This window comes from Carlito syrichta, unplaced genomic scaffold (assembly GCF_000164805.1).
Source record: "Carlito syrichta isolate Samal-C Ts95f unplaced genomic scaffold, Tarsius_syrichta-2.0.1 Scaffold314050, whole genome shotgun sequence".
Taxonomy (NCBI): Eukaryota; Metazoa; Chordata; class Mammalia; order Primates; family Tarsiidae; genus Carlito; species Carlito syrichta.
This window is the reverse complement of record NW_007258146.1, coordinates 247,855-260,416: the sequence shown is the minus strand read 5'-3', so window position 1 is coordinate 260,416 and position 12,562 is coordinate 247,855. Positions and strand designations below refer to the sequence as shown.

Below are 12,562 nucleotides of genomic sequence, written 5' to 3'. Positions count from 1 at the left end.
AGCGCCGCAACTATAAGAGGCGGTGCTGCCCGCCGTGGCCGCCTCAGCCCACCAGCCGGGACCGCGAGCCATGCTGTCCGCCGCCCGCCCCCAGGGTTGTTAAAGCCAGACTGCGAACTCTCGCCACTGCCGCCACCGCCGCGTCCCGTCCGCCGTCGCGGGCAGCAGCCTAAGTCGCCGCAACTGCAGCACAGAGCGGGCAGAGCCAGGCAGGCCATGGGGTGCTGGGCGCTGCTGCCCAGCTGGGTTTCTCCTACGCTGCTGCTGGCGCTGGCCGCTCTGCCCGCAGCCCTGGCTGCCAACAGCAGTGGCCGATGGTGGTAAGTGCGCTGGTGCGGGGTCGCCACTTGTCCCGGGGCGCAGAGCCAGAGGCCAACCCTACCCAGCTCCCACGCTCTGGGATCCCTCCGCCGACAGGAGGCTCCCTCCAGCGTTCTGACTTCCTTCCGCGACACCGAGGGGCGCCCTGGCGTGGAGCTGCCCCAGAGACTGCAGCTCTGCTGAAGTGGGGCGAATGGTCCGCCTGCCAAGGCCTGAGACACCCCAGGCAGGGAGCCCACTCTCATCTAGCACCGCCCTTCCCCTTGCCTCACGGTGGTGGCCGCACCACAGGTCTCCCCACCTCGGGAAGCAAGAGCTAGGCGTTTGCGTAGAAAGGCTACGAGAAGAGGGTGGGACTCCCAAGCATTTCACGCTTTGGGTGGGCAAAGACTGCAGGCCATGATTCCCTTGCTCAGGCTGACCGGAAGGAGGCTGGGGAGCCAGGGTAGACACTCAGTCTCGGGGTAGCCCCGTGCTTCTTCTGAGAGCAGTCCTAGGACTCCTGGGGACACAAAAATCTGGATGCCTTCTTTCAAACTAGCGAGCCTGGGAGCGCGGAGTCATTGCCTTATTATTGATCTCCTGTCACTCTCTCAGGGCCCACGGCCCCAGGCAGAGGACAGGGTGGCCACAGCCTTGATGGTTAGGGTGGGGGGTCCCCTTCGGAGCCTGAGCTTCTAGCATGCGTCCCACCAGGGGCATCGTGAATGTAGCGTCCTCCACGAACCTGCTGACCGACTCCAAGAGTCTGCAGTTAGTCCTCGAGCCCAGTCTGCAGCTGCTGAGCCGCAAACAGCGGCGTCTGATCCGCCAGAACCCGGGAATTCTGCACAGCGTGAGCGGAGGACTGCAGAGCGCCGTGCGCGAGTGCAAGTGGCAGTTCCGGAATCGCCGCTGGAACTGCCCCACTGCTTCGGGGCCCCACCTCTTCGGCAAGATCGTCAACCGAGGTGGGTGCCCAGGAAGATGACGCTTCCGGGACCAGGGGAAACGCAGGGTCACCCCCAGGGCATGGGCGGGCTAGCGCAGGGACGGTGTCGCGGGCGCCTGGAGGGTCACACAATCAACCCGCCTCGTGCCTCGTGCCCAGCGCCAGCTCCGGGACAGAGTCTTCCCACGGGGCGCTTTCCAGTCGTGTCTGGGGACGAAGCTTAACTTTTCTGAGCTACTGCCCCAGAGGAAGGGAGTTCCGGGTCGTGGAGGCCGGGAGACGGACCGCCGCTTTCCCCCAGCCTCTCTCAAGGGCGCCCGGGAAGCTGCTCTCTGCGGGCGTGTCTTGCCTCCTGCCCGGCAAGGCTTGCTTGCGTCGCCAACATGGGCCAAAAAGTTCGGGCGGGCTGCGAAGAGGTCTTGGCGATGCACAGTTCTTCCGCTCCCCTCTTTTCGGTTTTTCTCCCTGGAGCTGCCCCACTTTCGCTATAGAGCCAAAATACATCCCGGAGAGTTTCAGTGAGGCATGATCACGACCGTGGACGCGGGTGCCCACGCACCTGTCTTCCCAACAAGACCTAGACACCAGCGTTCCAACACCGCCGGCCGCCTGGCTCTCGGGACTCCAAGGGCGGAGTCGGGGCGAGCCCTCCACTGAGGGTGCTGGCCACGCCCCGCGTACCCCCTCGCCGATCCCGGTTCCCTCTCGCTGATCCCGGCTCCCTTCTCCCACAGGCTGTCGGGAAACAGCGTTTATCTTCGCCATCACCTCCGCCGGGGTCACCCATTCGGTGGCACGCTCCTGCTCGGAGGGCTCCATCGAGTCCTGCACGTGTGACTACCGGCGGCGCGGCCCCGGCGGCCCCGATTGGCACTGGGGGGGCTGCAGCGACAACATTGACTTCGGCCGCCTCTTCGGCCGGGAGTTCGTAGACTCCGGGGAGAAGGGGCGGGACCTGCGCTTCCTCATGAACCTTCACAACAACGAGGCGGGCCGCACGGTGAGCCGGCTTGAGAGGCTCCGTACCCGAAGCGGAGCGGCAGGGGCCGACCTCGGGCTCGGGAAAGAACGGTTGCGATGAGGCGAGGGGCACCAGGAGAGGGCGTCTGAGAGAGCGGGAGGCTGGGACCCAAAGCGGAGAGCAGAAACGCAAGGCTGAGGGCAAAGGAATGCCTGGCCTCAGGACAGGTAGATCCGAAGAGGTTAGAAGGTCACAGCAGGTTGCCGGCAGCCCCTCCGCGGTCCAGGTTGGAGAAGTAAGGCTGAGAGGCCGACATGAGTCCCCGGCGTGGAGCAGAGTTGGGTCGGGTGCCCAAACCTCAGCGGGACAGTTCACGCCTCCCTTCCCCAGGGTTCAGCTAGGCCTGGGCCTTTGCTGAGGTCCCGTGCCCGCGGCGTCCGGGAGGGGGCGGCGTTTGGGACGGTGCCTCTGGCCTAGTGCCCTGGGACATCCTTTCTTCCCTCTCTCCTCCCAGACCGTATTCTCCGAGATGCGCCAGGAGTGCAAGTGTCACGGGATGTCCGGCTCGTGCACGGTGCGCACGTGCTGGATGCGGCTGCCCACGCTGCGCGCGGTGGGCGACGTGCTGCGCGACCGCTTCGACGGCGCCTCGCGCGTCCTCTACGGCACCCGCGGCAGCACCCGCGCCTCGCGGGCGGAGCTGCTGCGCCTGGAGCCCGAAGATCCGGCCCACAAGCCGCCCTCGCCCCTCGACCTCGTCTACTTCGAGAAATCGCCCAACTTCTGCACGTACAGCGGACGCCTGGGGACTGCGGGCACGACCGGGCGCGCCTGCAACAGCTCGTCGCCCGCGCTGGACGGCTGCGAGCTGCTGTGCTGCGGCCGCGGCCACCGCACGCGCACGCAGCGCGTCACCGAGCGCTGCAACTGCACCTTCCACTGGTGCTGCCACGTCAGCTGCCGCAACTGCACGCACACGCGCGTGCTGCACGAGTGTCTGTGAGGCGCTGCGCGGACTCGCCCCCAGGAACGCGCTCCGCAAGCCCTCCCCCAAATGGACTCGCTGGCGCTCCAGACCCTGTTGTTCGCCCACCCGGTGCCTCCAGCCAGCACTCCCCGCGGCTCATACGCACGCCATCTCTCCCACTTCCTCCTACCTGGGGACTCCTCAAACCACTTGCCTGGGGCGGCACGAACCCTCTTGCCATCCTGATGGGCTTGCCCTCCCGGACCTACCTCCCTCCCTCTCCGGGGGAGACCCCTTGTTGCACTGCCCCCTGCTTGGCCAGGAGGTGAGAGAAGGATGCGTCCCCTCCCCCATTGGGGTCCGCGCCTGACGGTGGCGCTCTGCCCGCTCCACCGCTCCAGCGACCTCTGCCTCTCTCCTTCCCCTTTGTCCTCCGTCCCCTTCAAGCTCCTGCCAAGGGTGCAGACCCTGCGCACACACCTGGGCATCAGGGCCTTTCTCCTCCCCACCTGCAGCTGAAGCGGGAGGTTCCAGGGGGAAAGGGCAGCTGTGGTGATGTGGAAATGAGGTCGGGGACCCAGGAGAAATGCCCCCGTTCTCCCAGCCTCTGTCGTGGAGCCATTGAACAGCTGTGAGCCATGCCTCCCTGGGCCACCTCCTACCCCTTCCTGTCCTGCCTCCTCATCAGTGTGTAAATAATTTGCACTGAAGCGTGGATACAAAGCCACGTGTTTGGTTGTTGTAAATAAAACTATTTATTGTGCTGGGTTCCAGCCTGGTTTGCAGAGACCACCTCCACCCCCCAACCCAGTCTCTTTCCATTCTTCTCTCCTTTCGTCCTCCAGCCTGTTCTGGTCCATCTTCTCGTCTCTCAAAGATGCCTTTGCCTACCGGGATCAGTATTTCCTTCCACTGTAGCTATTAGTGGCTCCTCGCCCCCACCAATGTAGTATCTTCCTCTGCAGAATAAAATCTCTATTTTTATCAATGACTCGGTGGCTTTTCCTTGAATCCAGAACACGACATTGCTTGTGGTGTCCCCTTCCCCCTCCTTTTACCACTCCCAGGTTTGGGGCTTACCTCTCTCTTAAACAAATAGAGGATACGTTATTTGGAGAACTGGCTTCCTGACTTGCAAGAGGACCCTGAGATTCTGACCCTTGGATGACCCTACTGAGGCCACTGGGGATCTCACTTTCCAAGGAAGAACCTGGTGAGGAGCCAACAGACCCTGCAGGGTTCTTCCTAGTCTAACACCAACTGGCTCTGTGCTAGGGGCCTGTGGATTTCCTTGGTGAATAGGGATTAAACAAACAAACTCTGCTCCTGCCCTTCCTACCTGGAAGAGTTGTTGTGAAATTAGCTACGATTCAGTGACAGCTGTGGCCATGTTCTGAAAAGTAGGAAGAGACACTCTGCTTTCAAGCAGAAGATGTGCTGCTGCCCCTGATGCAGTGCCATTGGTCCCTGAAGCTTGTCTTTTTCAGCTGCGGCCAGGGCATTGGGTAAGGGTGATCCCCACACACAGTAAAAAATATCTTATTAGGACCCCGACTCTCACCTTTGGTCTCAGGGGGATCCAGGTAACAGGTGATGAGCTTTAGTCAGAGATGAGGATGGGACAGAAGGGAGCAGGAGGCTTAGAATCCAAATACAGGCTAAGCTTAAGCCAGCATAACCAAAAGAAACCCTAATGTGGTCCATAACAAACCCTTAAGCTAGCCATTCCCATAAAGAGCCAGAATGAGGATTCGCTTACTAACAACACTAGTGTGATACCTCTGTGTGCACAGCCATAGTCAGCAGGGGTTCTAGTCCCGCTCATAGCCCTAAACCTATCTCTAATTCTAATCCTCTCTCTGTCTCTAGGTCTGGGTTGAACCTTAGCCCTCACCTTAACTTCAGACAAACCAACCCCTCCCTAAGCTCTAAAGTCTATCCCTAACCCTAAACCCTTGCCCCAGGGGAGGACCAGAAGGGCAGGGGGAGCCATAAAGCACCCCCACCCCCCAGGGGCAAAGACTGGTCCCAGTCAACTTGAGAATGTCCCCCTCTCCTCAGAATTCTTTTGCTGTAGTCCCTCTCCCTGGATGTGTGAACTCTGACCCCCTGTTGGCCTCTGGGATGTGTGTGTGGGTTGGGGAACAGAGCCAAGAGCTACTCAACCCTGCAATGACATCCCTTTCCCTTTCTTTCCATTCGCCAAACTAGCAACATCTCAGCTCTGATGGGTAGCCTAGGGGGAGGAATAAAAACCTATTGATCCAGGGTAGGAGGCACTTGGGTTCCAGTAAAGTACACCCTGCAGAGAATGCCCAGTCTATAACCCAGAGAGCTATTAGATCCCCCAGTTCCCAAAGTAAGAAGTGAATTGGCTGCCAGAGGCGGGAGAGGGGGTCTAGGCCCCAACTGAACAACCGTCAGAGTTGGAGAGAAGCAGCAGGTTAGAGAGTCAAAGGGGTTGGCAACTACCTCTAACCTTTCTCACCTAAGTCGTAACTCCAAGAATTAGAAGTCAGGATCACCTTTCAGGCCTGGAAGTTAGGGGCTCTGGGCTGAGTTGACATGCAGCAGCTGGAAGAAGAGCAAGGAAAGTGACGAACCCTTTTCTGTTCCTAAAGAGATTTTTAACAAATCTCTTGCTTTCTTGGCTTCAGTTGCCTTGTCTGTTAAACAAGGCTGATTATCTTTACTTATCCTCCAGGGAGGTGATGAGGTTCAGATGAGACAAGGTCATAGGGTCATTTGGGTCATCTGAACACCGACTGATACCTCTTCTGTGCCAGGCATCTGCCCGGAGGAGGTGACCGTGTGACCAAGGAGTCAACGTTGTCCATATAACAGGAGCAGTGCAATGAGGGCCCAGTAAAGTGTAAAGCCCTCTGCACATGTGTGAAGTTTAAGGGTAGACTCCCATATTCAACCCTCAGTACGGAGGCCTCTCTCTTCCAGGGCTGGGACTCGAAAGGCTGGTGTCGCACAAAAGTGCAGAATGAGGCTGGTCCCTCAAGGGGCACTCATAAAAATGCAAAAAATAAGCAAGAGGGCTGTCAGATCTGCAAAGCATGCCACAGGAGCTAATTAGTTAGTTATTCTGATCACCTGTGCTGTCCTCACATGCAGGGCTAAAGTGGGTAAACCCTGGGGAAAGGACAGCTGTGCTTAGAACGAGGCCCCCCCACAAAGGTCTAAGGGCCCAGAGCAGGCTCAGAGTGGTGGCATGGGATAGTGTCATCAGGAATGTGATTCTCCAGTGCTCACCCACCTCTGATCTTCAGATGCCAGGACGCTGGACACAGGCTGGCCATGGCATGTACGGAAGAGACAAGTCCCAAAATATCCTGGGGGGAGTGGAAAACCTGAGAGGAAGGCAGGCTGTGCAGCGCAGTCCCCAGGGGGTCTGCAAGCCAGCACCACACACGCCCTGCCACACGCACCCTGGAAAAACCCTGTCAGTGGGGCTGCAAATACCCTAGGGTCCTGCCCCCTCCCCAGGCCTCCTCCCTCACCCCAGGCTGGCTCAGTCCTCCTCTCCAGGCCAGAGGGAGAAAAATAACAAAATGAGGAGAAAATAAGCTGTTTGGCTGTGGTGTGAGCAGGAATATCCATGCAGAGCTGCCCACCACTCACCCTTACTCACTCTTTCCACACCCAGCCAGGACGCCCGGCATGAGACAGACCACCCCCTTGCCCCCTCCCCCGTCTGGGCTAAAAGCAGACGCTGGTGAGCGAGCAGCAGGTTATAAATATGCCCAGGGAACTGCCGCCAACTCTCTCCCCTGTCATCCCCTGGGAGGGGGCAGGGTGGGGTGGCTCCCAGGGAGGAGCCAGGACTGCCCTGTTCCCTGAGGCCCAGGAGGAAATGGGGCTTCCAAGAGGCTACTGCATTTTTTTATTTCCCTTCTCAAGGTGAAGGAACCATGCCGCTCCATTGTCCCTGGACATTTGCTCATCTCTTCAGAGATGGAGTCCCTACACTCTCTGGGCCATGGCTGGAAGTTCAGAATGAAAAGGCCAGAGTCACTCACTCTGTGTCATGGTACAGCCCAGTGCCACTTCTCTTCCTCACCCCCCTTTACTCCCAGCAAAACAGAAGTTCATTCATTCATTCATTCATCCAACAGGCATTGACAGAGGGCCTACTGAATGCCAGGCCCTGTGCATGGGCACACCTGCACGCACACGCATCTAGGCATATGCACACACAGCCTTCTACTCCCAAGTGCTCACGCCAGCGCCTGCCCCTCCTAAGGAGTGCCTGGCTTTAACCTGGCGACCTCACTAGGAAAGGTAAAGCTTCAGTCTCCTGGTTGTGCCTTACAGTAACTTACGTGGGTCAGATGGTTAAGAACAGGCCCCTAAGCATTCTTGCTTCCACTAGTGCCCTGATAAAGGAGGAATCCTTTCTCCCCTCCCTGCCCGATGGTCCTCCCAATGTTGGTGTCATGTGAGGAAGAAAGAGCCACTCTCTGGGATGCTGAGGATACCTGCCCAGGATGCAAGAGCCTCCCGCCTCCCAGCCACTTGCCAAGTAGGTGCCAAGCTGGGCAAGAGGGGGCAGTACCACCCTGTGAAGCTCCCAGTTCTTCTCCCCCAGGCCCGGACCCCTCCCTTCTCCCTCCTCCTATTAATCCTCGGAAGTTAAGGGGCCATCCCTGGCGGCCCCTCAGCCCTATTGTGGCCCCTCGCCCTCCTCGGCTGGCGTCTAATTAACTCCTCCTGCCCCTGGTTTTGTGTGCCCCCCTTACCCCACCTTGTCGGCCCCGCCCCTCCGCTCGGCCAGCTCCCCCCCACGGACATTCCAGCCAGGCCGGGCCAGTGTGCCAGGGCAACCAGGGCCGGACCGAGGCCTAATCCCCCCGCCGCCTGGCCCGGCTGAGGGAGCCCCACTCACCTCCCCGCTCTCTGGGGGCTGCCCGGCTCTGCTGTGGCGGAGACACACAATCAGGACAAAGGCGCAGCCCCCAGGGGGCTAACTCAGCCTTCACGCCCAGGTTGTGCGGCATTTGGGGAGTTTAATGAATTGTCCATCATGCCTTTCAGGGCCCGCCCGTCAGCCTGGATTAATCTTCGGAGCCCTGGTGGGGTAGGAGACACTAAGCCTGTATTTATTACTCTCCCATTGTCACTAATTGAGGTAATTATCTGTGACTCTGGCCTGGCCAACAATGCGGCATTCACTCCTGGGACCTCGATGGGCCTGGCTCCCACTCTCGCACCATCCCTCCCTCCCCTCCTCTTCCAAACCCGCCAAGGCAAAGATGGGCTCTGGAGCATGTTGGGAAAGTGGACAACGTCCCACAATGCTTCACCTCCCAACCAGCGTCCCCTATGGCCACCACTGTGGAGTTGTGTCCGGGAAGAGACCTGGACCCATCAAAGGTAAGAGAAGAAGTCAACCTCTGTTGGGGGATAGGCTTGACTGGCAGAGCCCTCAGGCCAGAGGGGGGCATGTTTCTTTGGTCTTCTGGACTTTCCATCTCCTCATCTCTGGGTGAGTGGCACCAGGGTCCCCAGGGCACTTTTGAGGATCCATCCTCATGCTCCTGTAGCCTCCAGAGCTCTAGGATGTTAGAAGGCCCAGCTCATGCCAGGCTTACTCTGGGGAGATCTCTAAAGCTACTAGGGCTGGAAGAGTGGCTATGGTTATTCTGGGAAAGGTTGAAAGAGAGAACAGGAAAAGACTTGTCAGGGAGCTAAGGGGAAGGGAAAGGGGAACCATCCTGGAAGGAGCATTCAAGGGTCACGGCATTCCCAGGGGTCACCCTAATGTGGCCATGCAGCAACCTCAGGGAGAAACTTGGATTTGGAGGGGCAAGTGGTGCCAAAGAGTAGATTTCATGTAGAAATGGCTTCCCAGGACAAGGAGATTGGCCCTGGGGAATAGGGGTGGGTGTGTGTGTGTGTGTGTGTAAAAGAAGAGAGAGAGAGAGAGAGAGACATAAGAAAGGGACATTTGTGCAGGACTAGACTGAGCTTCTTGAGGAACTATGTCTTGGTCACTGTTGTTTTCACAAGAGCCAAAGTTGGACCTGGCACATAACAGGCACTATCAAATGAATGGATGGATACCAATGAGGCCCGTATTTGCATGGAAATCGGGGTCTGTCCGCTCTTCTCTTCCACAGGTGTCCTCAGGCTCTCCATTCTCTCAGACTTGCTGGAAGGAGATGACTAGACCATTCCTGGACAGTTCTTGGATGGGCACTTCACCAAGCTGAAACGCAACAGACCCTGGCAGAACTCAGAGCTATAATTGGGACAGCGCCACCTTGTGGTGCCTCTTGAGAGAGCGCCTGGAGAGACCCTTGCCAAGAAGGCTGGGTCAGTTTTCAGGAGAAGGGGATCACACCAGGCGGCAGTCGTTCTTTCTCCTACCTGACAGCGCCATGCCAGTGTTCCTGTGGCACGGTTTTTTATCATTTCTTCCTTCCTTATTCCACTATTTTCTGAGAGCCTACTCCATGCCAAGCTTGTAGGGAATACAGAACGAAATCAAAGTCACACACTTTGATTTTGTAGCTCACGATCCAGCAGGGAATGCCACAATGCAACATGACCAACAAGGTTACAATCAGGCAGGAGGAAAAAAACTCTATAGGTGTTGAGGAGGCACTAGAACATTCCCAGTTGAGAAACGCTCTATTACTCACCTCCCCCTCAATTCCTTTCACTAAAGCACAAATGTTTTATCCCTGCTCTCAAGAAACACTTTGTGATTCAGCCCACACACATCTTTTCAGAACCCCACCCCTCTGCACCTCTGCATTCCCCAATGCCTTCATTCCCTGTGAAAGCCATGTGTTTTCCCACCTCTCTACCTTTGCCCACACCCTGGAATGTTCCCCGTCCCCAATTCCCCTTGTAGAGGCCCGTCTCGGGTATCCCTCCCTCTGTGAAGACTTCTAATTTTCTTGGCACAATGGCCTTGCCCATTTCACCTCTTGAAGCGTCTTGTTGGCAAGGCTTTCATTACCAGCACATACCGGCCATCACATTGGTAGTTATCTGTGTAAATTACTCATCCTTCTACTAGGCTGGCTTTTTTTTTTTTTTCTGAGTTGGAGTCTCACTCTGTCACCCAGACTGGAGTGCAGTGACCGCTCCCGGCCACTGCAGCCTCGACCTGCTGAGCTCTGGCGAGCCTTCCACCTCAGCCTTCCAAGTAGCTGGAAGTACAGGCGCGCGCTACCCCACCCGGCTAATTTTTGATTTATTGTAGAGATGAGGTCTCGCCAAGTTGCCCAGGCGGGTCTCGAACCCGCGGGCTCAGGCAATCCACTCACCTCAGCCTCCCAAAGCACAGGATTACAGGCTGAGCCACTGAGCCCGGCTCTAGGCTGGCTTTTACAGCACTGAACTAGGCACATCATATGCCCCCATTAAATGATAGAGGGGTGGATGAATGAATGAACACATGGGCAGATGGATAAATGGATGGAAGTATGGATGGCCAAATAGGTGACAGATGCGTTGGTGAATGGATGGCTAAGTGGATGGGTGGGATGGATAGGGGAATGGATAGGTACATGGATGAATGGAGCTTTTATCCACAAAAGGACTCACAAATGCTATGCAGTAACAGGAGCTTCAAGGGAGAGCACTCTCCCCATTCCAGGACACGCAGAAGTGGGACGGCATCCAGGCTGAACCTCCCTGCCCTGACATACACATCCTCAGCCTTGTCTCCCAGAGGCCTGTGGACATTTTCCTTCTCCATAAGTTGTAATGTGGGAGCTGCTGCTTCTTTAATACTCCCTCCCTCAGTGCCTTCATTAACAAATGTTATGCCCTCTGCCTGCGCTGCAGTGACTTGGTGGTATCCTCTCCCACAGCCTTTCCCCCATATTGCATGCACCCCAGCTCGTGAGCTCCCTGAAGGTAGGAAGCATGCCCGAGTTCCTTCTGTGTCCCCAGCACCTGGCATCCATGTCCAGTGGGTGAGTGAACAAGCGAGCGACTGAGTGAATGCGGACTTGTTTCCCCGTAGACATGTTTTGTATGCTTCCTATATCCTCCCGTTCAGCTATCTCTCCTGGTCCTCTCTTCCTCATACACACCCCCCCCCACACCTGGACCTCGACACCCTCTGAAGTCCCAGAGTCATGGCCTCATCCTTGGGTTCCTTTACCCATTTGTGGCAGATCTAGGGAAGTCCCAGAGCTCTCCCGAGAGCCTGAAAGAAGGAGAGGGTTCTGGATTTCTCTAAAGTCATATTAACTGGATCCCCACGTGGGACTTCCCTGGGAAGAACCTGGCTGTTGGGAGGGTCCTGCGCTAACCTGGGTCCTGCTGCCCCACACTGACCACATCCTCCTGCGTCTGCTGTCTCTACTCCTGACCAGTGAGGCTGTCCCGAGGTGGGGGATGGTTGTGGCCTCCGTCTCAGGGCTGGCTGGCTGGCAGACACAGCCAGATTTAGAAGTCATTTTCGCAGCAGGGAGCCTCCAGCCTCCCACCCACAGAACCCTGCGGAGCCGGTCTGAGATACGGCTCACCAGGGGCTGGCCCCCCCAGACCTGCAGGCGCTCCTCCCCTTCTTCTCTCTCTCCCTTTCTCCCGAAGCGAAGCGTTGGTAGCTGGTACTGACTCTATCCTTAGGCAAAGATGGAGGTGGTCCCACTACATAATACGTCCATGTAACGAATACGCATGTGTACCCCCTGAAGCTAAAATTAAAACAATTTTTAAAGAAAGATGGAGGAAGTTCTGGGGGAAAGGCCATGTTGCACTGACATCCAACCCCTCCCAGGAGCTCCCAGCGCACCATTCACCCGTTCAGGGGGCTGCTGGCACCCACTCCAGGCTTCCCCTCTTCTCTCGAGCTGTTCTCTGCTGCCTGTTTCCCCTCCCCCCTCACTTCCACTTCTCTCATCCCCATCCTCCTGTTCTCATACCCCACCACTAATAAAATAGCCCTAGAGAGAAATGATGATCAGAGCTTAGCACTTACATATCATGAGGGACCAGGCACTGTTTCAGGTGCTTTACATATTGAATCATTTAATTTCTCCCAACAGCCCTTAGAGAAAAACTTTTTTTTCTGAGTCGGAGTCTCACTCTGTCGCCCAGATTGGAGTGCAGTGGCCACTCCCGGCCACCGCAGCCTCGACCTTCCGGGCTCTGGCGATCCTTCCACCTCAGCTTTCCAAGTAGCCAGAACTATAGGCGTGTGCTACCACGCCTGGCTAATTTTTGATTTATTGTAGAAACGAGGACTTGACAAGTTGCCCGGGTGGGTCTCAAATCCGCGGGCTCAGGCAACCTACTTGCTTCGGCCTCCCAAAGTGCTGGGATCACAGGCTGAGCCCTTGAGCCTGGCCAGAGCACTTTTTTTTTTTTTGAGTTGGAGTTTCACTCTGTCACCCAGACTGGAGTGCAG

General features: G+C 57.1%; 1 protein-coding gene across 1 annotated transcript; it reads left to right on the top strand.

The window, feature by feature from the left end:
• Positions 1-25: 25 nt before the first annotated feature.
• On the top strand, positions 26-4,164 carry WNT1 (Wnt family member 1). Its single transcript, XM_008070883.1, has 4 exons — positions 26-320; positions 1,018-1,271; positions 1,987-2,252; positions 2,728-4,164. Exons 1-4 carry the CDS (start codon positions 217-219, stop codon positions 3,214-3,216), a joined length of 1,113 nt encoding a protein of 370 aa, XP_008069074.1. The 5' UTR covers positions 26-216; the 3' UTR covers positions 3,217-4,164.
• Positions 4,165-12,562: the final 8,398 nt, after the last annotated feature.

Bases quoted from the DNA above. Each gene is read 5' to 3' on its own strand.
- WNT1 (XM_008070883.1), top strand. From the start codon at position 217: ATGGGGTGCTGGGCGCTGCTGCCCAGCTGGGTTTCTCCTACGCTGCTG. The intron at 321-1,017 runs GTAAGTGCGCTG...GCGTCCCACCAG, and splicing joins AACAGCAGTGGCCGATGGTG to GGGCATCGTGAATGTAGCGT. The intron at 1,272-1,986 runs GTGGGTGCCCAG...CTTCTCCCACAG, and splicing joins CGGCAAGATCGTCAACCGAG to GCTGTCGGGAAACAGCGTTT.